The sequence below is a fragment of the Callithrix jacchus genome, chromosome 5, assembly GCF_049354715.1.
Source record: "Callithrix jacchus isolate 240 chromosome 5, calJac240_pri, whole genome shotgun sequence".
Lineage (NCBI taxonomy): Eukaryota > Metazoa > Chordata > Mammalia > Primates > Cebidae > Callithrix > Callithrix jacchus.
The window spans coordinates 54,896,897-54,923,983 of NC_133506.1; the positions used below are offsets into that span (position 1 = coordinate 54,896,897).

Below are 27,087 nucleotides of genomic sequence, written 5' to 3' on the forward strand. Positions count from 1 at the left end.
TCTCCACGTACGTTTCTCCACGTGATCTCTCCAAGTGGGCTTGTTAGGGCTTCCTTCGGCCAGGGCAGCTGTGTTCAGAGGACAGGTGTCCCGAGCCTTCGAGCCAGGTGGATGTTGTAGCACTTTTTTGGACTCTCCTCAGAAGCTGCTCTAGTTACTTCAGCTGCTTTCTAGTTTTCAGAAGCTGATTGTTAAAGCTGGTAGGGGGCAGGACAGAATTCAGCCCCATATTTCAGAGATGAGGTCTCGCGATGTTGCCCAGGCTGGTTTTGGACTCCAGGGCTCAAGCAATCCACTCACCTTGGCTTCCCAAATAGCTGGAATTACAGATGTAAGTCACCGCCCCCAGTCTAACCCCAAGCCCATCTGTTATGAAGGGAGGGTCCTTTGAATACAAGTGCCCTGAGAAGTGAGGAGGGCTTCCCAGTCGCAGACTTTTTTATCCGAGGCAGAGATGGGGACAGCCACCCACGCATAGGACTTGGAAGGCTATGAAGGAAATAGGGGGTGTTTGGGAGGCCATCTCCCATGGTGGGGACGGTTGTGTGAATGAACTTGGCCTTAAGGGAGAGGAGCCCGATTCTCACCTGAAGCCACCTCACCTGTGCAGAGGGCTGAGGAAGCCCCGGACACCTAACCACAGGACCGCTAACCCAGGATCTTTGTTGACTTTGCTCCGGGCCTCTGCCCCACCCGCAGGCTCTGAACTCCTGGGAGAGGTAAGGAGCCTGCCCGGCGTGAGTCAGGAGTGTAAAGTACACTGAGCGCCTTGGCAAGCAGGCTCTCTGAGGGGAAGGTGTCACTCGGGGAACACTGAGAAATGTGTCTTTCCCTCGGCCCCTGATAGAAAAGTAACACCCCCTTCTAAACAGCCTTTTTTCATCTGTTCTTCTTCTTGGATGGCGGGGGCTGCTACTCCGGAGCAGCGAACTGGCGGGCGGGGGTGCGCCAGTGAGTGCGCGCGTGCGTGTGTGAGCGCGTTCTCGTGGCCTTCCGGCAGCTGGCAGCTGTCCCGGCCCCCACCCCACCCTACCCCACCCCACCCAGCCGCACCGCGCCGCGCTGCCCCCGCCCCTCTCTGTCCTGGGTGCACCTCGGGCCGCTGCGCTCCTGACCAGCTCCCCCCAGCGCCTGGGAGGAGACCCCAGTGTGCCCGGGTTCAAAGGCCCCACAAGGCTGCTCCAGCCCCTCTTGGGGGCGGGGAGGCGACGGGGGGTGGTGCAGGAGCCAGAAAAGCCCGAGCCCACAGCCGGCCAGCTCCGCGCAGGGATGGGCAGCGCTCTCTGAAAGTTTGTGATCGCCGCAGCCAACTCCTGGCGGGAGCTGGAGACGCAGCGAGCAAGCGGCCGGCCTCGAACCCCCGCGGCTGGAGGGCGAGGCCAGCTGTGCCTGGCCCCAGTGCCATTTCGCGGCCACAAGCGGCCGTCCTTCTGGCGCGGTGCTCCGGCGCCTGATCTGGGTTCATGGAGCCGGGGCTGTGGCTCCTTTTCGGGCTCACCGTGACCTCCGCAGCAGGTAAGCGCTAGGGGCGGGCGCGCCTCTCCTGGCGCGAGTGCACACAAAAGGACCTAGGGCGGGGGATCCAAGGCACCGAGAAGATGAGCGTTGCAGGGAGCAAACTCTTGCCCAGGCTCTGCACTCCTGAAGACCACTGGGGGCGGGCTGGGGAGCAGAAGCCGCACGCAACCACTACCCCCACGGGCTCTGGGGGTTGCAGCTCGCTCATGGTCTGGAGACTTGCTGCCTGCGCCGACTTGGTCAATTTTTCATGAAACTGGGGACTTTTCAGAAAGTTGGCGAACTATTGAGAGGCTGTGCAAAACGCTTGCAAAGTTTTCAACGGGTGCAAATAGTTTGCAAGCTTTTCACAGAATATGCAGATAGCTTGAAAATTTTTCAGAAACGGCGCAGAGCTTTGGAAACTTTGCAGACATTTTACTTGCTCCACCCCCCTCCTGGGTATTTGAGGGTGGCGGCTGTTGAGGGGTCTGCACACTCAGCTCAGAAGCCCCTCAATCTGCCTCCTACAGGATTGGTGCCTTGCTCCCAGTCTGGGGATGCTGGCAGGCGCGGAGTGTCCCAGGCCCCCACTGCAGCCAGATCTGAGGGGGACTGTGAAGAGACTGTGGCTGGCTCTGGCGAGGGGACTGTGGCCCCTCTGCAGGGTCCAAGTCCTGGAAGTGCTGGGCAGGAGCAGGCTGCCAAGGGGACCCCTGCGCACCACCGATCCAGGCGCTGCACGTGCTTCACCTACAAGGACAAGGAGTGTGTCTACTATTGCCACCTCGACATCATTTGGATCAACACACCCGAGTAAGTCAGCCTTGCACAGTAAGGAACGTGGCTCCCAGGCCCGGCCAACATCTGCGCATTCCCAGGAGGACCTCACTCCACCCAGCCCTGCTCAGTCAGCCCGGAGCCTGCCCTGGCACAGCCTTTAGCTCTTGCTGGGGCCTCCTGCCAGCCCAGGTCCCTTCTGCAGGTCATCGGTATGACCTACATCCCCCCCGAGGGCCTGACCCAAGAGAAACTCAATCCTGAGCTTGATCCTGTGGAAGGGGGAGTCCTCCCTCTGAATGAATGGAACTGACCAGGGGGATTAGATACCTGAGAAGTCTCTCTGAGCCTCTTTTCTGAGATCGAGGAAGCCCTGAAAGTTTATCTCATTCCCCAGAGGATAAGGGGGCTCATACCTGCTGCTGGCCCCACTAGGTTCCAAGGGATTCAAAATCCCTTGAAAGCATACTGCTCTCCAGGGAGTCTAAGGGCAGGTTTAGCTGAGCCTGATAGAACCTGCACAGGCCACTTTGGGGGGGAATTCCCCAGGGACAGGCTCCCTTCCTCCTGGTAGGCCCACCTGGGCACCAAGGCAGGGTGAATTCCCATCAGCTCGTCCAGGACCTTCTGCAGGCTGGCTCTGGTCACCCACTGCCATGGCCACAGAGGGCCTCCCCTTTGCTCCTGCAGTCCTCAGGAACTCTCTTTTCCTAGGACTTAGACTGCACCATCCTGAATTTGGCTTGGGGTTTGTCCTGTGCGGAAGTCAGCTTTCTCCTGGGGTCATGTGGAGAGAGTGTAGCTGTGACATGCGGGGCGGGGGGGGGGGCTTTGGTGACTCCCAGTGTTCAGGGAACCCCTTCTCTAGACACGTCGTCTTGCAAGCCATACAGAGGGCTTGACCTGGCTTGGATCACCAACCCCCTGGGATTTGCTTTCCCGTCTCTAAGATCTGGGACTTGGACCAGACGCCTCTAAGTTCTGTTCCCTGGGTGTTTGTGGGATCTCTTGGGACTCCAGCTTGCACCCTATTAGGGATTCTTAGCTGGGAACTAAGAGATGGTTGTGAATGCAAAGCCCTGGAAGCCTGTAAAGGCAAGTTTGTCACTGTGTCTGGAGCCACCTCAATTCATGTTCCTCACGGTTCCCTTATCCACAGCCCTGGACTCTGAGCCCTCAGCGGCAGCTTTCATGCAGCTCACTTACCTACCTTGTGTCAGGGGCACCTCAAAAATGAAGCACAGAGGAGGGTAGTAAATCTGAGGGGTGGAAGGTCTTTCAGACCTGGGGACAAGATCTCTAATCACATCCAGGATAGGTCTGGAACATCGCCCCATCATGTTAGAAGGGCAGGCAGGGTGGCTTCACACTGAGCCAGCAGGACGCTTGCAGAGGGTCCCACACGTAGAAGGGCTCTGGCTTGGTTTAAAGTCCTGCTGTCACTGTCTTGAAATCCTTAATACTTTCTGAACCAAGAGCTGCACATTTGCATTTTCTTCTGGGTACCACTCTGTAGCTGGTTGTCATAGCCGGATTTGCTGGCTGGGCTGTGTTCACCCACAACAGAGAGGATGGGGGGTGCCTCCCAGTTTCTTTCCCTTTGTGGGGAAGGTAGAAGCCATAGATGTTGGGCCATCACCAATTGCCCCCTATCCTCAGACGGGGATGGGAGTCATCTTTCCTTATAGCCCCTGCACCTTGGCATCACTTATTCTGATTCTTATCCCACTGGCATTGTGTTCTGACCAAATTCCCTTCATAGAATGGAAGGCACTGGGCAGCCACCAGGAACTGAGTTCTTGTCTTGGCCAGAATCCCCAGCTGGGACTCTAGAAGGAGAAAGAAGAAAGCTAATGGAATGACAGGCAGGGACCTGGGGTGGTGGGCAGTGGGGGAGGATTTGGAGACCATCTCATTCGCCACCTGTTCCCCAAGCCCCGGAGCACTGGCTGGGAAGGAAGTGATGACTTGAGTCTCAACCAACGCCCTGCGACCGTTTGAAATCCTGTCTCATGGTTGCGAGTTTGTCCTGAAATGAAGCTGTGGATCTTTGACTTTTTCCAGGACCACAAACTTGATCACTTCCCCCTAAAGTGTGATTTACCTCTTCCCCTCCTTCCTCACCCTGGTTCAATTTAAACACGAAGAAAGAAGGATTAAATCTGGTGTTTGTGCGTCTCCTGAGCTACTTGGGAAACAAAAATGACAATAGCCAGACTTGGGCGTTTTGAAATTAGACAGGCAGAATAATTTTTATGAGGCAGAATTTACCGAATGTCCTCCTTCCCTCCTTTCCTCCCTCCCTCCTTTCTTTCTTACCCTCCAAACTTCCTCCTGTCCTTTCTCCCTCTCTCCCTCCCTTCTTTCCCTTCCCTTCCTTCCTGAAACTCTGTAGAAGTGTAGATAGGTCTATTTGCCATCTTTAAAATACCTCAGACAAGACTGCAGCTTGAGAAAATGGGCTGTAGTGACAGGGAACCTGACCTTGAGGGACTTGGAGGAATCTAAAAAAGTGACTGTACTGAGCAAAAGAGGCACCGGAAGCAGGTGACACAGTCTTTTCTAGCGGTTCTAGAAATGTGACCATTTGGTCACAACCCCACCTCTCATGGGTTCCTGTCTCCTGGCTGTCATGTCCTCTGCGTTAATGGACTGGCCTCACTCTCCCAGCTGCTCCACCGGCTGTGGTTTCTCCCTGTCCCAGTGATGGAGTGACTGAAGGAGCCTTCATTCTTGTGCCTCCATCGGGGGTCTCGAACTTCAGGTGCTTTTCACCTTTCAGCGTCTTTCCTCCCATGGCCCATCCAGCTGCATGAAGATAGACTCAACACTCCTACTTTATCTTTGATGGAAGTTTCTCTGAATATGGTCATTTATGCTACATTCGAGGAGCTAAGATGCTGGAGGACTAATGCTGGGAGTTACTACCGAGACCTGTTCTGCAGCTCCCGAGGAAAGTTAACTGTCTAGTTCAGTCTCAAGAGACTACTTGGTCTCTTAAGTCTCTTTTGGAAAGAAGGTCAGATTCCTCGCTGTCCTTCCTTCCTTCCTTCTTCCCTGCCTCAGTTCTTCCAGACCTGAGCTTGTTTGCCCTTTTCTGTCAGCACCCAGCATGGCACAGATGCTCAGGAAGTACTGCTTGACTTTTGGCTAAGTCCTGCTGCCTGGGTACTCTGGCTCATCTTTGCTGTTACTGAGCTCCTAAAACTCCAGTGCCTTCTCCCACGCAGGAGGCCTCTTCTTCCAGGTGCACGGCTGCTCTTTAGGGGACCTGCACATCCCTGGAGATGGGCGTGGGCAGGAGAATTCTTCCTGGGGATGTTGCCCATAACTTCTGTGATGTCTTCGAAAAAACTCCATGGCCTTAAAGAGGAACCAAATCTATATTTGGCCTGTCAAGGCTGCTGGGGTCACAGCTCATCAATAGGAGGGTATGATTTCCATTTGCCTTTTCTGGACTGTGCTACGTACCCCAACCCCCCAGAGTCTCCATGCCATCCCACCTCTCCCCACAAAAACAAAGTCCCAAATCAGAGAAAAACATATCCCAACCTACTGTCATGGAAAATTTGCTAAGAATAAGATAGTAAGGGGACAGGTGGTGAACAAGGTCTGTATGCTGATGTCCTTGCACATTGTGGCTGTTCTCTATGAGCAGACTGAAGAAACAGAATGTCTACCATGTAGCTGGGGACTTTAGGAGTCAGGGTTCTCCAGTGAGACAGAACCAGTAGGGTGTGTGTGTGTGTGTGTGTGTGTGTGTGTGTGCAGCTTATACATGTATCAGGAGAACAGTTGCCAAAGGAAATATTTGGTTGCTCTTTGGGGGCCATGGGCTTTTTTGGAGGAGAAGACAGAAGTTATGGGCCATGTCTCTCCATATATATATATATGTTGAGAGAGAGATTTTAAGAATTTGGCTTACACAACTAGGAGGACTAGCAGGCCAGAAATCTGCATGCCAGCAGGCTGAATATTCCCAAGAGAGTTGATATCCCTTGGGACGTCCCATGGGATCTGCACGACAGCCCCATTAGTTGGAGTTTGAGACCAGCCTGGCCAACATGGTGAAACCCCGTCTGTACTAAAAATATAAAAATTAGCCAGGCATGGTGGCATGTGCCTATAATCCCAGCTAAGCAGAATTATTTTCTGTTCAGGAATCTGTCTTTTCTGTGAAGGCCTTCAGCAGATTGGATGAGGCCCACTACATTTCAGAGGGTCAGCTGCTTTGCTCAAAATCTACTGATTTAAATGTTAGTCACATGTCAAAAATGGGCACAGTAGCCTAGCCATGTTGACGCCTAAAGTGACCCATAACAGGGATATCAGCTCAAACCACATTTCACAGCAGACCAGCCCCTCAAAGCCTGGCTGAAGGCTGAAAACCTGTCCATCCAGTGGTTGACTGAGCTGCAGGGCACCCAGCAAAGGGCCCCACTGTTTTCCTTCCCACCCCATGAGCTGAGAGGTCCTGCCATCTGTTCATTTCTCTAAGGACATATGAGGGAGGCATTGTGATGCTGGATGATGACTGTGTTTTTCAAACCAAAATGTGACACACTTGGGCTGGCAAGTAGGAATGCAGTTACAAAAAGAACAGGGCAGGATGTTGGAAACCTTGATCATGGTGGAAAATCTGGGATCTGCAGTCTCCACTTGTGGAGAAGACTCCAGAACCCAGGAGTGCTGCCCTTGAGTCCTGGTCATGACTATCTGTGTGGCCTTGGGCCAAGAGTGTCATTGCCTCTCTGTGCCCCTCTGACAGATGCAGACATCAGCCACTCCAGGATGGCGACCTGCCAGGTCTCTCTTAATCCCAACAGTCTGGTCAGCTCCTACCAAGATGCCCAGCCCGGCTCTCCAGGCTGCCCCATAGCAAGCCACACTTAACTTAATCCAGCAGGAATGACTTTTGTTTTCAGTTCTTTTCTCCTCTAAAGTCGTAAAGAGAGAGAAAAAAGAAGAATTAACAAAACATTTAAACTTGTATTTTAATGTATTCTACCGCAAAAGGGCAGCATCTCAGATTCTGGCTTTCCCTTCTGTGTTCTTCAAGAAAGGCATTTTGGCATGGTCTCAAGAAGAGATATTCCACATTTTAGAACTTTCCTATAGAATGGTTGCACCTGGAACCCCAACTTACTGCACATGTGGAGCCAGCTGTGCAACACAATATGATTTTGGGATCCTGATAAAAGTCACCCTGAGCCAGGCATGGTGGCTCACACCTGTAATCCCAGCACTTTGGGAGGCCGAGGCAGGCAGATCACTTGAAGTCAGGAGTTTGAGAACAGCCTCACCAACATGGTGAAACCCTGTATGTACTAAAAATACAAAAGTAGCTGGGTATGGTGGCTGATGCCTGTAATCCCAGCTACGGGGGAGGTTGAGGCAGGAGAATCGATCGAACCCAGGAGGTGGAGGTTGCAGTGAGTTGAGATGATGCCACTGCACTCCAGCCTGGGGGACAGAGAGAGACTTTGTCTCAAAAAAAAAAAAAAAAAAAAAAAAAGTCACCCTGACCTGTGAGCCACACCTGGCAGTATTGTTGTTGGAGATGTGGCCATTTGAGGCAGAGGGCCAGTCTTCTGGCCATTACAGTTTTGGAAAGGAGTCGTGGTTAATCTGCTACTAATCATGATGCCATGCATGGACGGTGAGGATGTCGGCCATGACCGTGACCTCACATCATCTCATGGAGTCTGCACGACAGCCCCATTAGTTGGATGCTGTTGTCTCTGTAGTTTACAGGAAGAAGCTGAGCCAAGGAGGCGGAGTCACTTGCCCAAGGTTACAGAGTTTGTGAGTAGGAAACTGGGTGGCCAGCCCAGAAGTTTGGCCCTGACGTGTGCCCTGTAAGCCTCCTGCTGTGGGCACGTTCCCAATATGGACTTCTTAGGTGACTAATATGCTGTCCTAAGTGACTTCTGCTTTCATATATTCAATGTTTTTCTTGAGTGCCTCACCTGGGTCAGCACTGGGTGGGGATCTGGGACCCAAGAATGAATAAAAGACATGGTTCCCCAACCGTGACTGATTCAGGGTGGTTTTGTCTTTCTGAGACAGTGTCTGTTACCCACGCTAGAGTGCAGTGGTACAGTCACAGCTCACTGTGTCCTTCGCTCCTGGGCTCAATCATTTCTCCCACCTCAGCCTCCTGAGTAGCTGGATCCGCAGATGCATGTCACCATACCTGGCTAATTTTGTAAAAAAAATTTTTTTTGAAGAGATCAGGTCTTGTTTTATTGTTAGGGCTGGGGTTTTGTTGTTTTTGATAGTGATGATTCATATATATATATAACTCTATATAATCATATATTTGCCCTTTTGCAAGATTATTTTTGTAGATATATGTTGACACATGGGCAAAGCTCAAATCCTTGGTCTATCACATGTCCTAAGTTTTATTCTGGAAATGTAGCCTTGGCTTGCACAGAAGGATGTGACTTTCCTTTAGCCTACCAGAGCCTTGGTGGTTTCTCTGTGGGTAAGAGGGGCTGGTTGAGTGTGCACTCCAAGCAAACCTGAAGGTCTGTCCTGATGTCAGAGATGCAGGGACAGAGGAGGCTGAGTTTGAGGGATAAGGCAAGGGACTCCCAGGCCATGAGCTCTATTCCTGGTGCAGGATTTTTCTTTGCTTGGCTGCTGCTCCATGCCTCCTCCTGTCTTCTTGCTTCTTGGTGTGGTTCCGGGAGCAGGGCAGACATAGGAGATGGGTCTGCTCAACTCCATCTCTTCTTGCAGATCCAGCTTCAAACCGGTTCAGAGACTCCTGGGGTTTAGAGAGAAACAGGGCCTGCGGCCTACTCATCCAGATTGCCACATGGAGGAGAAGCAGATCCATTTGTAGGGGTTAAGAGCTCAAATTCTGGGCTCAAATACCTGGGCTGGAATCTGGATCTGCCACTTAGGCGATGTTGCCTCTGAGACCCTCGGTGTCCCCATCTAGAAAGTGGGGGAATAGATAGCACTTTATGAGGAAAGATGTTTTCAGGATGACAAGAAAGTACACAGGGCATGGTTAGCACAGCGCCTACAATCTAGTAGACACAGAGTGTCCTGAAGACAGTGCCACAATGATAACAACACAACCCGCAGAAACCCTTCCTGGGCTAGACCCAGTCCTCCTGCCACATCCCATTCTGTGATTGGAGGATGCTGGCTGGTGAGTAGAAAGTCCTTTCCCAAGTGCTGCTGGGGCCCACCTCTTTGTACCGTCTGACTCTGATTTTAGCCCCTGGAGTGCCCCAGAGCAAGCCTGTACACCCTGTCCCCTGCAGGATGGTCTGTTAGCATCAATTAGCAGAAGGCTTATAGACTCTGGGAAAAGGTGTGGCAGGCTGTCTGCTGTCCCTGATAAGCAGCCTGATAAAGACTCAAAGGTTGCTGGGCTGGGCTGAGATTCAGTCCTGCCCTTTCAGCCCCTCCTTTCTGCTTTCTATTGCTTCTCTCTCCCCTTGGTAAATCATTGGAACTTTTCAGGATTGGGGCGTGGCGCTCTTTGAGGGCATGGGTCTGGGGCTGTGTCGGTGAAATAGGAGGTAGGGGCGGTGACTGGGGTGATTAGGGTGTCAGTTCAGGACAGTAGGAATGATCTGGTTTGTACCTCTTTGTTAAACACCTATGCTAAGAGCTCCTTGAGGCGTCTGTGGCCCTCCTGCCCTTGGTATGTCCAGCAGAGTAGATATAATGCCTTGTAATTTGCAGCTGAGGACCCCATGGGACCCCAGGAGCCTCATTTCCAACCTCACCCAGCATTGCCCAGGACCTGAAGTGGGTGTCAGCAACCGGGAGTCACCAGGAAGCAATCGAGGAAATCCCACAGACAACTGTTTATAAAGCATCATTTCATGATGTGCTTTTGAGACGGGCATGTGAAAGAAGAGGGTTTTGGCCAGACTAAAAGGGATCCTGAGCTTGAGGTTCTGACTGATCATGGTTTCAGGGGTTCCCCCCACCCCTCACGTAACCATTTCTATCTCTTCCTTAGAAGCTAGCACACTTTCGATACCTGTTTTGAGTTGGAGTGGCATATTTCTTAGAACAGGGGGTTCAAAATACTTCTTTAAAATTGGAGGGACTTAGGGCAAAATTTTGCAGTTGGTTGGAAAAGTCAGCCCTACCAGGATTTTTCTGTTGGGGATGCACAGGCAGAAAGCCCCATTTTCTGCCCCAGCGTGAGCATGAGGGGTGAGTGGTCCAGGAATAAAAACAGGCTTGGTGGAATGCAACTGATCTCCACTTGGGAGACAGGGGCTTGAGGCTAGAAGGCAGTTTGATTTGTAGCAAGAAAACTTGGTACAAAGAGGTTGTGACTCTTTGTGACCCCGAGGGAGAATTTGGATTTCTGCTAGATGAAAGGGCCATTGCAGTGAGGAACTTGGCCTTAAATCTGAAGGCAGATGAAAGGCTCTGATGTGTCTGGTGATGTTTATTCCTGCAAGAATTTAAAACAAAGGAAGCTGGGAGGCAAACAATGCTTCTGCTTTATAATTCCAGCTCCAAACCTCAGAGGGGGAGCTGTAAAGGGTGACCCTGTCTACGCCACCGCCCTGAGTTCCAGTGTTTAGGAAGTGGATGGTCTCTGTTTTGCATGAGAAAGTGACCTGGTCTCCTTCCTTGTCACATTTCAGTTGAAACAGTGTTCTTCAAAATCAGAAATGCACACACATATACACGCACACTTTTACCTCTTTTGGGATAGAAGCTGATTGCACGCAGAAGGAAAATAAATCACAGAGCATGGCTGAGTGCAGTGGAGGACGGCCACATGTACATGAATTGCTTGTCCAGCATAGCTTTGGGTGCTTTTGAATTCCAGCTCACCCACCAGGCCTCCCAAGAACAGACCAACAGGACAAAGCATGGGCTGTCTTTCTTCTCTGCCCCACCTCAGAGTGTGAAGGCTTAGAGCTTTGGGAGAGCATGGAGACTTTCATGGGCCTGGAAGCACTGGCCTCCCCTTCTTTTATGGCCTTCTCAGGGCATATATGGTGGGAACTCTTAATAAACAGTAACTCAGGAGCAGAACAGTCAGGGAGCCCTGTTCCTGGCTCAGTAATTTGAAAAACAGAAACAGCTTAGTTTCATATGCATTGATGAGAAAGGTGCCGACAGACATGGCCAATAGCATGACTGGCCGGCTGGTAGACACTTCACACCACGGCTTGGGGAGTATAAAATAGCTCTGCTGAGAGTCAGAAGCAACTACATGAGACAGCAGAGGTGCATGTAACTTTTCTGGATTTTTAGAAATCTGACTTCCATGGGTTTCTTGCAGGGCTGAGAATAGACTGGGGTGAGCGAGGTGCTCCCTCAGGTACAACTTTCAGAAGGCACCAAAAACTCAGTAGGAAAAAATAAGTAAAATGTAATGCACTGTTTTCAAAAAACCAAAATGAGTACAAAAATTTCATAATTGACCAAAGATTATTTTTAATAAAGGCAGGATCTAGCCCTGAGCTTGCTCCGCTTGCCTCACCTGTCTCACCCTAATCCCAGCCCTGGCATCTTGTTTGAGGATAAAGCCTGCGTCTCTAATAGAGACTCAGTAGTTTGAGGTACGTGATAAATCTATGGGAGCTTTTACTGGGAAGGAGTCCTGGTCCAGACCCTAAGAGAGTGTTTTTGCATCTAGAGCAAGAAAAAATTGGAGGCGAGTCCACAGAGTAAAGTGAAAGCAAATTTATTAGAGACATAAAGAAACAAAAGAGTGGCTGCTTCGTAGACCAGTGGTATGGGCTGCTTGATCGACTCTACTATAGTTATTTCTTGATCATATGCTAAACGAGGAGTGTATTATTCATGAATTCCTGGACCATAAAGGGTAACTTCCTGATGTTGCCATGACATTTATAAACTGTCCTGGCACTGGTGGGAGTGTCTTTTAGCAGCTAATGCATTATAATTAGCATACAATGAGCCGTGAGGACAACCCGAGGTCACTTTGGCCGCCATCTTGGTTTTGGTGGATTTTGGCCATCTTTTTTTTTTTTTTTTTTTTTTTTAACCACATCCTGTTTTATTAGTGGGAGTCTTTGTGACTAGTGTCTTGTGTGGACATCCTGTCTTATCCAGTGACTAAGAATGCCTCACCTTCTGGCAATGCAGCCCAATAGGTCTCAACCTCATTTTACCCAGCCCCTATTCAAGATGGAATTGCTCTGGTTCCAACACCTCTGACAGAGCTACCAAAAGGGCATTACACAAGGACACAGACAGTTAGGTTAGGTGGAGCATGAGAGTATCTTTACTGCCATTGTGATGGTGAGCATAAGTCTTGTTCATGAGTATCTTTTCCATCCTTAACCTGGTATCTCCTGAAAATTAGCAAGGGTGTCTTCTCTCGCTTTCTTTAGATTATTCAAAGGTATGTATGATGGTGTTAGTATTTTTTTTAATCCCTCTGCAGATACATCCATCCTTACAAAAATACTTGCTCCCTGTTTTCCCTCTTCTCTTTCCACTGCTGGGAAGTATTCTGAGCCCTGTCTGTCAGCAGCTTTGAATAAAGTTATAATGAGGCTGGGCCAGGCAGCTACGGATTTCTCATGCCTACTTCGGCCTGGAATTCACCAGGGTCACTGGGGGCTGGGGAGAGAAACTCTAGCGTAACTCATTTGATGCATTTGGGTTGTACCAGATGGAGGGAAACCTGCTAATCTGTAGGATTCCATAGATGGCTCCATTCCCCATGCTTTGGAGGAGTTTTTTTTCTAATTTTTGTTTTTCAGCCATCAGTCTTGAAAATCACATACCATATAACAAAAACAGAGGTATTTTTCTGTTGTTCTCCTTTCCTTTGTCCCCCAATGCTTCCTCCAAATATCCTTAAGTGTATGGGTACCTGTGTTAGGGGAGGCATAGGTCTATGGTCCAATGAGCTGATGGTCTGATAAATTCTGTGACTTTGAGATTATTTTTAAACTCAGCCTTATGATAATAGGCCATAGAAGAATGTGCAGTGGCGAAGAACATGAGGAGCAACTCAAGATCAGAAAATGTCTTCCACTTCCGCTTCTACCTGCGGAGAACAGACATTTCACAGTGTGCACACCTGGGGGAAAGGACTCTAGCCACCTTAATAGTTTGGGTTAAGGCTTTCTAAATGCAGTCGATGAGATCCTGGGAACCACTTACCTTGGGTGTAGCGGGGATCCCCACTTTGAGTTGTGATGTTAGTGCTAGGGCAAAGGTCTAAGGCCTTCTGCAGTAATTGAGCTTTTTAAGGATGTTTGAGGGATGGTGAGGGCCTTTAAGAATCTCTGAGTGGAGTTTGGAGCCAGAGGGACCCTGTAGAGACCCAGCCAGCCCTTTTGTTTCTCAGAACCAGAGGAAAGGTGCCCACATTTCCTGCGAGTGAGTCATTGGGCCTAGAAGCCTGGGTCTGCCAGCCTAGTAAAGCCTGTTTTACCTCTGCTCTTAGCCATTTATGCAGCCTGGTTTGTCTGCCATGGTGCTGATGTGGCCTGCAGGAGTTACTGCCAAGACATAATCCTTCCACTACAAGTAATCTAGAGGCCACAAGTAATCTAGAAGGTTTTCTAGGAAAACTCCTTAAAGACTGGCTGAGTAAGGACAAAATAAGTGGAGATCCATTGAGTCAGCCAAGAATGTCATATGTTTGGGAAACTGAGTAGGGCAGGGAAGTGATGGCTTATGTGGACCTCATTCATTCATTCATTTAACAGATATTTGTTGAATGAATATTTGTTATCCGTTAACAGACATTGGGACCTGATTGAGCACCTATTTTGAGCCAGACATGGTGTCAGCTGCCCTGGACAGAGAGGTGAATGGGGGAGACACAACCAGTGGCACCATCTGGACAAGGTCCTGCTGTTGCTGAGCCAGGAGGTTGTGCCTGGGCCAGACCCCATCTCTTAAATGAAACGAAGGTACCGGCCCTCTTTCTTAGGTCTGATTGGTAGGGGTCAGTGCTCAATATTCTGTTTGGAAATGTGTGTGATACTGTTAAAATTCTCAAACAGTCAAGTCCTGGATCATTCCAAAGGTTTTTTGAGGGGAAAGGAGAAGGATAGAGCATATTTTTTAAAAAGGCGACAATTAACCCACAGCACATTGCTCACTGCTTTTGACATTTCCAAATATTCTAAAATCATGGGCTTTTTCTGAGGGCTGCAGGAGATGGACTTCCCACCTTGTGGGGTGGTGGGATGAACGGTCTGCCTTGGGTCCTCCCAACTTTAAGCCGTGAGAATTTTCTGCAGCAGAAGCAAAGCTATGAATTGCCGGTTCACTGTTCCAATGCTTAGGAAGCGTGAGGTTTGTATAACAGTCTTTAGAACCAGAAAGAGCCTGTGTGTGTTCTCTGCTTGTATAATGAGGTCACTGAGGAGCTATGTTTCCTGGCCCGTTTTCTTTCGTGGAGGTTGGAAGAGCACCCCATGGGCTGTCTGGCATAAGGCCTGGCCCACAGCAGACTTTCATAAGCATTTGATGAGTGGGCAAGGAGTAAGTTCAGTAGAGAACGGAACTTCTGAGTTGGTCAAATGAGTGTCGGGGGTGGGCTCTGAGCCTCCCAGGAAGGAAGGGATGGCATGCCTGCCTCCACCTGCTGAAGGACAGACACTGGGGACACCTGGGGGAAAGAAGGGGCATGTCATGCTTCCACCTTCGGAGGACAGACATTTCACAGTGTGCACACCTCAGAGAAAGGACTCCAGCCAGCTTAGTGTGCTGGGTTTGCCCTGATTCTGAACGTGCTCTTGTGTGTTGTGGTGGTGAAGAACATTTTTTTTTTTTTGTCCTCAACAGCTGGAGAGACTACAAGCCTTCCTCTTACACTCAAGAGGCCGTGGTTGCCATGTCATGAAAGTGAGGTTCAGGGTCAGCCAGAGTTCACTGGTCACAAGCAACAGAAACCTAGTCTAGCTGGCAAAGCGCAGGAGGAGTTCATTGGAAGGATGCAGGATAGCTCACAGACTGGAGGCAAAAAGAAGCCCTAGGCTCTGAAAGGAGGGGTGCCAGGATAGGACTGGGGGTCTGAGAGTGCACCAAGTGGACAAGGTGGGGCAGGGCCACTTGGCAAATCACAGCTTTAGAGTGTTTTCTGATCTTGAGTTGCTCCTTTCAGGAGTCTTGGAAGAGAAGGGGTCCGATTGGCCCAGTTTAGGTTTCCTGACCAGTCCTCAGGCACAGGAAGTTAGGCCTGGTGATTGACTGTCCCCCAGGGACCTCACACAATGGGAGGGGGATAATTCTCCAAAGAGAAGATGGCAGACTGGATCCTAGGAGATAAAAATAACCAATGCTGGCCTCGGGCTCCAGAGAACTTCCTGCTTCTCATTCCGTGGAGCGCAGGTGCCGCTGGTCCTGGTCGGATCCCTCCCCTTAGTCTCCAAGTGCTAGTTGTTCACGTGTAGCAGCATCCGCTAGATGTTCGCTGAAGCGAAGCGTTGCTTTCCTGGGCCTTTGAATAGTCAGCCACTTCCACACCGGAGACGGTACATGTGGGTATGCTGCTGGAGGGCATTCTGTTTTCTAAGGGTATTTGGATTAATCTTCCTATTTCACTCTGTCTTACTCATTAGAGCCACATTCAAACTGATTCAGATTACACCGAATAAATGAAGGTGATTGACACTTTCCTCCCTGCCGAGGCAGACATTTCTAAACTTGGGAGTGTTGATGAGTGGTGCCTTCTAGGGAATGTAATAAAATCTGAAATTGAGCTGCAGTTAGAAAGCATGCGAGGGTCTAAAAGTTGCTTCTCCAGGGAATGGCAGGAGGTGGTATCCAATGACTGCTGGTGCGTGGCAGCTGGGGGCTGCCTCCTGACTGTCTGCTGGTGGGAAACAGTTGTTTCTCCCCCTCTTGGCCACAGGACAAGTCACAGAGCCATGTCTTCTGTATAGTATGTCCCTCTGGCCAAAAGGCAATATTGCCTCTGCCTTCCCAGTTCAGAAGGAAAGATTCGAACCAAGGAAGTAGATCATCAACTTGACATGTATCCTAAGGGTGACATGAACACGTTCTATTTGTTGGAGAGACACTCAATCGACCAGCTGGGCTATTTAAATGAAAACAACAACACCTCTATTTTTAAAGGGGAAAATAGTATCAGGTACTAATTTTGTTCGTGAGTCATCTGACCTATCTGTCTTCACTTTATGGAATAAGCCACTAGAATAGGAATTGTAAATTCAGATGCTCCTGAGGGCTAGACACACAAAAAAGATGAGTGAAGGGGGCCAGGTATAAAATTACTGAAAATGCTGGGGTCTCTGGCATCACTACTCGGCTGCCATGCTGGAATATGAGGTTGGTATTAGTACAACTTCTAGTTCTTCAAGAAAAGCTGGAAATTGGGATGTTTATGTGAAATTTCCGGTTTTAACAAAAAACACTATTGACAGAAAAAACCTGAGAAAAATGCCAATTTGCTAACCTCAGTACTGGATTAAAACTGTGTGTGTTCAGGGTCCTGCCCCTTGTCTCTCTTTTTACAAGTTTCGCCCAGAATCTAGTCCGGTGCCTGCATGTTGAAAAGCAGTTGGCAAATATTTGTTGATTGCTACTCAGTTGTGAGGGCTGGAATAAAAACTGGGTTTTCAGTAGGGAATGACAGTTTGATAAGCTTTCCTAAGAATTTAGAATCTGGTCAGTGAAGCTCCTTTTGCTGTTTCCTGACTGGCCTTTGAGAATATCTGTGTCTCTTCTTCAAATTTCAGATATAGAAGCCAGATTCTTGATCAGAAAGATGGAGATTGTTAATTCATTTATGGAAAGGCAACACAGAACTTAAAAACAGAATCTTTAAAACAAAAGTCAGTTTTCCTTATTTAAAAACTTATTGTAGAGTGAAATAAGGTGTTTTCAGTGTGGTATCGCAAATGAAGAATTAATATGGGAGATTTGGGAATTTAATGTTTAATAACATTTATACATGATTTTTGGGAAAACCTGACAAATAAGAAACATTTCACAAATAAGACTCTGATGCCACTGTGCCAATTAGATAATGAATATTCTGAACACATAAGTTGAGCAATAATTTATTCTACAAACACACACACCAACAGAGATTGCAAATGTAAGTGTGCTGGAGGGTATTTTGTTTTTCCTAAGAGTATTTGGATTAATCTTCTCACCTGCTTTTTTGCATGGAGCTCTTGCATGGAGTCTTATAACTGGGACAGGAGCAGATGGAAGAACTGCCTACTTATATAAAAGATTGCATTCTGAAGACCCCATTGTGTTATAGGACAGCAGGCTACAACCACTGGTCGGGGCATGCTGGTCAAAGGCTCTCCGCCAATTTAACTTCACATCCATGGTCCACCGTTAGTTAGGTCTTTTCTGTTCACTCTTCAGTAAGCAGCCAGTGAGGAAGCAGGATATAAATAAAATGTAAATGCTCATGAGATATGGGTATAGGTGCTCGTGAGCTGATAATCTGCCCGCAGACCTTGGTAAGAAGGTGGTGTCGAAGGAGGGACCTTGTGGCCTTGGCTCTTTATTACCCTTCTTTATTGCTAAGGCAAACATCTCAAATGCAGGCTTAGTAGATGGGACTTCTCTGATACAATTCACTTGACCTCCCAGACCAAATAAATAACAGCCGTAGCTACTGTTTGCTTACAGCTGACTCTCTGCTAGGTATTTTCCATGCAGTATCTCCTTTTGTCAACCAGGAAGTTGCTGAGAGGGCAAAGTGATCATCATATAACATAGAAACAGTATTACCAGGTCATGGTCCTGTGTGTACCTTGCACATACCTGTACCTACTGGCCTTTTTTCCTCTTCCTGTTTTCATAGTCCAGTAGCATATAACTCCTGAAGGCACGGACACATAGGATTATGCCTTTCTGTGTCTCTGTGACACTTACATTGTTACTACGTATGTAATCGATGCTTAAAAATGTTGGAGATTCTTTGCAATGATTTTTGTGGTTACTGAACTCTTTAGGGTGAAAAGAATCCAGTCTTGCCGGACTAGAATGATCTCAGCATGAACTAGCAGTTGCTCAGTCAATAGTCTATTTGCCTGGCCTTGTGTGCGGCCCATGGTGGGTAAAAAAGAAATCAAAGACTTGACTGCTCCTTTTGGGGATCTGGTAATCTGCATTTAGACATGGGTAAGAAACACCCCAACCATGGGCTCTGTGTGTTAGAGGACTGCCTCTGCTGCCACTCTGGCCATGCCTCCCACCCCACTGCAAGAGTCTGTGGGACTCAAAGCCACATGTACCCTCTTCAAGACCATGTTCTGGGTATTCAGGGGCTGAAATTCCCTACTCACTCATCCCCAAGACCACTTCCAGGGCCTGCACAGGTATCCTCCAGGGCCTGACACTTGGGCATGAGCAGGGTTCCAGGTACCTATCCCCAGGCCTGCAGGTGACAGCTGCTTACAGGATGTGGGTGGGAGGAGTTTGGAGGAAGCAGCCTTGGGCATCCACGGGGCATGGTTGAAGGCAGGTTGGTGTGGGATGGAGCAGGGTAGCAGAGAAGGTACTGGATCTCCACCACATTCCTATATGGAATGGCCAGGTGCTCAGGACTCTAAGTTCAAGGATGGATCTGAAAGGCATTTGGAAGCCACATTTGTCCAGATCAGGGGCATAACACTTTCGTTTAGGAGCTTATCAGGTTGATTGAAACCTCCCTGTGGGAGGTGGGCCTCCACTGTGAACCCTTTTTCCAGACTCTACCGTGTCAGGGACAGGCCCTGCTGAGCCATCAGCTTCCCTCACACCCACACAGGTCAGCCAGCAGAGTGCATGGCCAGAAGGCCCAAGGCTTGGTGGAGGGGTTTCTGTGCCTCAAGGCTGTTGGGGTGAGGACAGGAGAAGGCCCTGCCTCTCTAAACTTTCTCTGAAATCACCAGGGCTCATTTGCATACCACCACTTTGCTCTTGGTGGCTGGGGAAGTGCTAAACCTATCTCTATTAACAAATACCATATTGCCTTGTTTCCTTCCTTCCTTAAAACACTTTAGAGTGCTTTTGCTCAAGTTGAGTGGCTCTACATGTGCAAATGCATAATCAGCTGACAGCAATTTCAAAATTGCAGGTCTCGCTGCTGATGGAAAAATGGGAGCGTTGTTATTCTTTGTGTGTAATTTTCACCAAGAAATGGGGGGCTGAATTTAATGTCAACACTTAGAAATTTAATGTGGCCCTATTACTGGAAAAATATACCTTTAGCCAAACCCTGCCTTGAAACAATGTCTACGTTGTCTCGCTGCACCCCTCACCCCCGTTTCCCATTCCTGAGAAAAAATGGGCCTAAAAAAGGGTTCAGCTCAGTACAGGGCTGGATCCTGCTCTCTGTCTCCATTTCCTGGGCACAGACGGCCCATCAGCGAAGCCTGCCTCTGCCTGGAGGGAACCCACCACCTCTGATTCTTGAGGAAATTGGGTGGGAAGGAGTTAGGGGGGAGAACAAGAATGGAAGAATAGGGTGGGGGCAGTTTTAGGCTCTTGTGTCCAACCCAGCTGGGAGATGGGGGGGGCGGGGGGTTCCTTCCAAGCGTTAGGTCACTGTGGGGCGCCCTTGCCCAATTTGCCCTCACTGCCTCAAAAAGCCTTCATGGCGTGTGTTTCAAATGAAAAGAAATTCAATTTGATTTGATTTTAAAAATGCAGAGTGTGGCTGGGAGTGGTAGCTCACGCCTGTAATCCCAGCACTTTGTGTGGCTGAGGTGGGCGGATCATAAGGTCAGAAGATGGAGGCCATCCTGACTAACACAGTGAAACCCTGTCTCTACTAAAAATAAAAAAAAATAAAAAAATAAAAAAAGCCAGGCACGGTGGCATGCACCTGTAATCCCAGCTACTGGGGAGGCTGAGGCAGGAGAATTGCTTGAACCCGAGAGCGGAGGTTGCAGTGAGCTGAGATGGCACCATTGCACTCCAGCCTAGGTGACAGAGTGAGACTCCGTGTAAAAAAGAAAAAAAGAAAATGCAGAGGGGATATCAGGACTCCCTTTGAGGTGGATAATTGGTGCTACTCTGTGGGGTTAATGAAAACCAAGGTGGTTACTCCTTGGGGAATAGCAGAAAAACCAAGGCTTATTGGGAAAGTGGCATTGGCCACATATGTTTCCTCTAGCTATTAGTAATTTGTCCCTCAAATCAAGTCCAATAAAAGTAATGAGTTAAGTATCTGCTTTTAACTTCTTCCCACTGAACTGCCTGGCAGGTACCTCCTTTTTCTCTGGGGAGCAATGGTTTGGATGCACACACTTGTTAAAACCAGGTTTCACAGGTTTGCTCTGAACTATCACACTCCTCCAGCCGACACCAACCATGCACAAAACCGGTCAACAGTTCCAAGACTGCTTTATAGCGCGGCTCCTCTTGAGGCTGGCTCCACCTTCAGCTGCATGACTGGGGCTCTTGCCCACCTCTCAGAGGGCATGGTGTGCTCCTTCTGATGTTTGTGTCTTTGAGGAAGCAACTTGCAGAGGCCAGGGTGCATCTCTAATGACTGTCTTCTCATTAGCATAGACTGCAAGCCCTGTTGTGCATACGGAAGAAACTCAGTTCAAGACCCAGGGATGGCCTCAGGTCTGCGGGGCAGGCAGGTGGTCGGCTTAGGGCGAAGACCCGGACCATGTCGGTTGTCCCAAATGCCCTTGGCACAGGAAGAAAAACCTCTGGACAGGGTGCTATAGTTGTTTTTAATTATTTCTTGGCTTTCCACGGGGGTGAGGTGGAGGCCCAGGTGATACTTCCAGAGCCAAGGAGCAAAACTGGCCCTGGAGGGGCTACGCCAGCTGTGGTTTTGTCTCAGAGAGACTGAAAGCCCACCCCTGTGCATAGAGTGCTGATCCCCAGGGCGTTCAGGCCACACCTGCAGCCGGTGCTTTGGGTGAGGCTGAGGGCCTTGGAAGGGCGGGCACACATGCCCAGGCACCTGCTGGGATTCGAGAAGGCTGGCTGCTGCCCAGCTACCCAGACCCTCCATTTCCTCCATGCCCTCTGTCCCAACACTTCCTGGGGTTTCCGGGAAGCAGAGAGTGCACAGTTACCTCCAGAACCTTCCTGAGACCCAGACCCAGAGCTGTAGCAGGGAGAGCGTGAACACCCTGAGACCTCAGCCAGGTGGTGGTTCTTGCTCCACACCCTTGGGGGCCCCTGAGTAGGGAGGCCTGGGTGTGCTCACCTAACATTACCCTGTGCTTTACAGACAGACTGTACCCTATGGACTGTCCAACCACAGAGGAAGCTTACGGGGCAAGAGGTCTGCGGGGCTGCTTCCGGGGAGCCTGCCGCTCTCACAATGGCCGCACTTGCGCTGCACTTGTACAGGGAAATATGACAAGGACTGCCTGCATTTTTGCACCCAAACTCTGGACGTCAGCAGGTATGACACCTCCTCCAGTTTCACTCATTTGAAGATGTGAATCAACCCTTGACATGGCCAGGTTAGGGGCTTCTAGAAGGAGCGTGTAGGATGGTTCAATCATAGCCTGACCACTGCCATCCTGTGGCTCAGAGAAAGGAGGTGCCGAGCCCAGAAAAGACCCAGGTCCTCAGCATCAGGAGGGCAGGAGGCGCAGTGTCCCCACCCACTTGCTGCCTCTTAGAGCAGAGGCTTCACTGTGGCCATGGCTGACTCTGCTCTCCAGACATATTGTTTTTCTGGCCTGCACAGCACACTGTGAAAATCTGAATAAGTTGCCAACATGTAAAAGATGGAAGAATTAACCTCTGCCGAATACATATTTTTAGCCTTTTTGAAAACAGTGCATGATAAGAGCACAGAAGGTTTATTGGGGGAAAAAACCCAGCACGTAGGCCCATCTGGCCTCAGAGCCCCCCATCTCTTTGGCCACTATTGGCTGGAACTGAGTGGGGGCATCTCACGTTTGAGTAGGATGTGTAATATCCATTTACCTGTATTACTCATTTATCTTACTTTGTGGCCCTTGGAGGCCCCCAAGTTTGAGACCCTGTGGTCTGTCCTGGCTGCTTTAGGGAGGCTTGTCAATCATGTCGAATGGAACCAATAAGCAGACTCCATGTTTGAGCCAGGAGCTTTGAGCTGGTATTCACTGAACAGGTCTTCCTGTTAATGCTTCTTACTCCTCTCTTTCTTAACTTTGGGCCAAGATTCATGAACGCAGCCAGGCAGAGCAGCCCTTTCAAAACCCTTCTTGGAGCAGGCGTAAGTGAGCTGGCCTGATGCGGGCAAAAGAGACATAGATGGGGTGGGCTCCCAAGAAGGCAGACACCATAGTGCACAGGCCCCCAGGGTCTGCAGTCTGCGAAACCCAGTGTGAACTGTGTTTTTCCTCCTGGGCTTTTAAACATCCGATGAATAACTGAGTGGTGAGTATATTCTGTACTTTGGTAGAAATCCACCCACTGAGTGTTCAGCCTTCAGAAACTATGCCTGAGACGCAGTCCTTGGGGAATGCACTAATGTGCTCGTTGGTGGAGAAGAGGAAGTCATAATTTGACACCGAAAAACCAGCCACATGAAAAGGCAGCTGATTCATTAAAACCAGCTCTCTCCCCACAGTAATTCAAGGACAGCAGAAAAAACAGACAAAGAAGAGGAAGGGAAGGTGAGAGGTGCCAACAGAGGCCTGTGTCAAAGGAGGTGAAGATGTGACATGTCATTCCTTCGGTGGGGGGAGGGTGTTTTGAGGGGGTTGCATCTGGTCTAGTCCAGTGGGGACCCCAGATCTCATGGGGTGCTGCACCCACAGGCAATAGTGCCTTTGGTGGACCGTCTCTGGGGGCAGAACAGGCCGAAGCTGTGGACGGTTGTGGTCACTTGCCTGGCCCTGGCCACCCTGCTGTGTCCTGGGAACCAGCCCTTGCATCCCTCATAGCTCTGGGCAGTGACATCCTGCTTGGATTTCACCTGGCTTGGAGAAAGCTGGCCAACCACCGCTCTCAGAGGCCCCGCAGGCTGCTCTACCCAGGCCCACGCTTCGCCTCTGCTTCCTTAGCAACATGTGGTTTTTCTCCTCAAAAAATTCATTTCTTCTTTTCAGCAGCTGATTCTGGACGAGGTGAATCATAGCAGCTTGGCAGCAGGCCCCTTGGGTCTCCAATTCATTTTATTATTTTTTTAACCCACTTGTCTTTTTCGTATGAGAGATCCTGAGGGTTTCCTGCAACCAGACTGGTTTTCTTTGTCATTCCATCAATCAGAAGTCGTTATTAATGACTCAGCGGCACATCTGCAGTGGGATGGGAATTTATGTTCATAATAACGGCCTGGAGGTGGTTTGGGTTTCTACAGGGACTGATCAAGGGAAGATGAGACCATGCTCAGTATACAGGAGGCTTTCCAAATTGGTGGCAGATCGCTTCCAGTCTAGTCCAGAGAGGGATCTGTCAGCATCCATAATAAAAATGCAGCGGGAGGAGGAGGGCCGAGGTGGCAGAGACAGAGCCCGGGAGAGCATGAGTCAGACCCAGATGGTCCCACTTTGCCTCTTCATTCTTTTTCCTCTTTTTCTCTTCCTCACCCCAAACCAAAGCTCCTCTCAGTGAGGGCGGGATGTAATTAAACCCATCCATCCATTGCATCATTTATTCATTCACTCCTGCATTTGTTCAGCAAAGACTTGCTGAGCACCTGCTAGGGGCTGGGTACCATTCTGGATGTTGGGGGCACAGCAGGAACAAGGCACAGGATCTCCTTTATGGAGCTTAACTAGTGGGGGATGCAGACAGCAAACAAGTATAATACAATATAAAGTGAGATTGCAAAGGCTAACAGAAAGGCAAGGCAGGGGTAGGCAGTGTGGGGTGGTTGTAATTCAAGATGGGGTTGATGCGGCCTCGTCTTGAGAAGTGTTCTTCCAGGTTTCTATGACTCATGTAAAGCTCTTGTAAGAATCTTTACTTGGGAAGAAAAAGTCTTTTATGAAGCTAATGTTCTTGCTTTCCTACAAGATTCACGTTAGTAATTCCCAGACTCTTATTCTCAGAGTGGAAGCTGCCGCCATCCTTAGCTTGTGATAATCAAAGATGGGGCCAGGCTGCAGGAGGGCTCCTAGCAGCCCTGTCTGCTGCTGTTATTCTTTTCACACCTTTCCAGTCTGGTGGTAGGCTCAGGAGTTGCTGAGAAGCACTGGTAAGAGGGTACGTACAGTTCCAATCAGGGACAGCTGGAGAGGCAGTGGGAAGACGTGCTGTTTTCAGTTTCACAGAGCTGCACTTTCATAACATATCTTCTTTTTTCTTTTGCCCCCTTTCCCCAAGATAGGTTGAAGTCAAGGACAGACAAAGCAAGCAGGCTTTAGACCTCCACCATCCAAAGCTTGTGCCCAGCAGTGGACTCGCCCTCGCTCTGCCTACCTGCCCCCGCTGCCTCTTTCAGCAAGGAGCCCCTTAGGAGGACAGGCCCGCAGCATCCTGGTCTCGGGAGGCTTCTCTCATTGCTCGCACACAGTTCAGATTTCCACTTCTTTGTGGACAAGAAGTGAATTTGCCTGGGGCAGGAAACCCACCCAAAGAGTCTCCACTTAACAATACCCCCCTGCTACAAGAATGCCCAAATCCAAATGACCCCAGTTTTCCTAATGGGTAAAATGATCCCAGATGTGCTCCAGACCATGACGCCTGCGGCTCTGGTTTCATGCAGGAAATTGTGTTTGAGAGGTTTGGCAAGTTGGAAAGCTCTTGACATGACTTCTCTTGCAGAATAAGCGGACTCCAAAGCTAACCCTCTGCAAATGTAAACATGTGTCCATCTTGTAACAAATGCAAAATGCCCATGCAGCAGGAGCATGAGACTTTCATATCCTGACCTAGAATAGGCTGCATGGCGTAAGTCAGTGAGGGACACGAGGCGTCGGCTTTAGACACGGATCGTAGCTGTACAGGAGTTTATGAATTTGAAGCTTATGGGATTTAGGCAGAGAAATTTTCAGCTGTGCTTGATACCCATCAAAAGAATGTATCTCGAAAGAAGGAATGAAGAAGAAAAAAGGAACCTTGATGTTTGTGACAAGAAAAGGAGAAGGTATCTGCAACACAGAGCTTGTACTTGTTTAGTGACTGACCCTCTGTATTCTTTGGAGACACCAGGCCGATACACAATGGAGTTCCCAGGCCTTGTTTGCAGGAAGCCGACTGTAAAGACAGCCCCAGCTCAAGGCTATTAGGTTGAATATTTGCTTTCATGAATAAATGTGGATCTTTGGGGAATGACTTCAGAATAAGCCACGAACACAAATTCTTTGTGAATCATGTAAATTCCTATTTATCTATATAATTGGCAACAACTGGGAATTGTATCGCCTGACAGTTCAAAATCTCTTTCAGCTGCACTCTTCCCGCCAAGCTGAGCTTACCGTGAGTGTGGAAATGTGACTGCCATGTGAAGTCGCCTGCGCAGGGGAGAGGCTGCCTGTCTCCCCACCCAGCTGCAGAGATAAGAACCGGCATTTGAGTGGGTGTCCAGGGCCCCGTATGGAGACATTTAAGATGGTGTATGACAGAGCATTGGCCTTGACCAAAAGTTAAATTCTCTATGTGTATTTCATAAGTTATTACAGGTATAAAAGTGATGACCTATCATGAGAAAATGAAAGTTGCTGATTTGCTGGTAGGATTTTGTACAGTTTAGAGAAGCAATTATTTATTGTGAAACTGTTCTCCAACTCCTTCATGTGGATCTGTTGAAAGTAGCCACTGTATATTCGTATAGACAGGTAGACAGATAGGTAGGTTTTAAATTGCGATCTGAATTCAAACTCATATTCCTTGGAGCTTAAATTACATTTTAAAAATGCATATGCACTGTTTGGCACTGTGGCAAGATGGCATCTCAGAGAAACCCATTCATTGCTCGAACACTCAGAAAATACTGTCAAAAGCATAATAAAAAATCTACAAGTTTGCTCTGATTTCTGGGTTTTTCCCTCACCATCTTTATATGCATGGTTGTGCATCAGCTTTTCCTGGACCTCTGGAGAGGACAGGAAGGAGCTGTGTTTTGGGAAGCAGAATCCATCTAAAGTCAGTTACGAAGCTATATGAGGGGCTGCCTGAATATTAAGGAAGAAGTGGGGTTTGGGACCATTCCAAGAACATAAAACATTCACAGCAGTAAGGGAGAGAGAAACCTGGGGAGAGAGCTGGTTTTTCCCTCAGCACCCTCCTGCCTTTCTAGCAATGGGAAGACTTCCTTGGTGCCCTGACAGAGATTGCTGTGCAGCCCAGGAGTCTAGGGAGAGGGCACTGCTGGGGGCTCAGGAATCTAGGGAGAGGGCGCTGCTGGGGTCTCAGGAGTCTAGGGAGAGGGCGCTGCTGGAGACTCAGGATTCTAGGGAGAGGGCATTGCTAGGGGCTCAGGATTCTAGGGAGAGGGTGCTGCTGGGGGCTCAGGATTCTAGGGAGAGGGCTCTGCTGGGGTCTCAGGATTCTAGGGAGAGGGAAGTGCTGGGGTCTCAGGATTCTAGGGAGAGGGAAGTGCTGGGGTCTCAGGATTCTAGGGAGAGGGAAGTGCTGGGGTCTCAGGATTCGAGGGAGAGGGCGCTGCTGGGGGCTCGGGATTCTAGGGAGAGGGCGCTGTTGGGGGCTCGGGAGTCCAGGGAGAGGCTGCAGCTGCTCGGAGTTCTTGACAAACAGAAGGCAGAAATGATCACAACTGCAAACTTTTAAGGCTTGTTAGAGAAGATTGGGGATATTCGGAAGGAGTGCAGTTTTCTTCATTTTCTTTCCTTCTTCCTTTCCTAACTTGCCCAGCTGCCTTTTGAATCAAGAATCAGAGACCACTAGAAGTGGGGAATTGGACAAAGGTCCAGCCAAAGAGCAAAGAGAAATGCAACAAGAGCAGTCGTTTTGATGGATATCTGATCTGAGAAA

At 49.3% G+C, this 27,087-nt stretch overlaps 1 protein-coding gene across 4 annotated transcripts; it reads left to right on the forward strand.

Annotated features, from left to right (window-relative positions):
* The first annotated feature begins 1,261 nt into the window (after positions 1-1,261).
* Positions 1,262-26,126, forward strand: EDN3 (endothelin 3). 4 transcript variants are annotated; one of them, XM_078375498.1, is made up of 5 exons: positions 1,262-1,515; positions 2,031-2,313; positions 21,440-21,616; positions 22,764-22,823; positions 24,482-26,119. In XM_078375498.1, the coding sequence occupies exons 1-5, from the start codon at positions 1,464-1,466 to the stop codon at positions 24,516-24,518; spliced, it is 609 nt and encodes a 202-aa protein (XP_078231624.1). In that variant the 5' UTR covers positions 1,262-1,463; the 3' UTR covers positions 24,519-26,119. The 4 variants fall into 4 exon arrangements, with proteins under 4 accessions (XP_078231624.1, XP_035154965.3, XP_017827631.4 ...); XM_035299074.3 differs by having other exon boundaries at positions 22,778-22,823; XM_017972142.4 differs by lacking the exon at positions 22,764-22,823 and having other exon boundaries at positions 24,478-26,126.
* The last annotated feature ends 961 nt before the right edge of the window (positions 26,127-27,087 follow it).

Coding starts and splice junctions, on each gene's coding strand:
- EDN3 (XM_035299074.3), top strand. CDS start 1,464: ATGGAGCCGGGGCTGTGGCTCCTTTTCGGGCTCACCGTGACCTCCGCA. Junction 2,314..21,439: donor ATTTGGATCAACACACCCGA/GTAAGTCAGCCT, acceptor TGTGCTTTACAG/ACAGACTGTACCCTATGGAC. Junction 22,824..24,481: donor ACAAAGAAGAGGAAGGGAAG/GTGAGAGGTGCC, acceptor TCCCCAAGATAG/GTTGAAGTCAAGGACAGACA.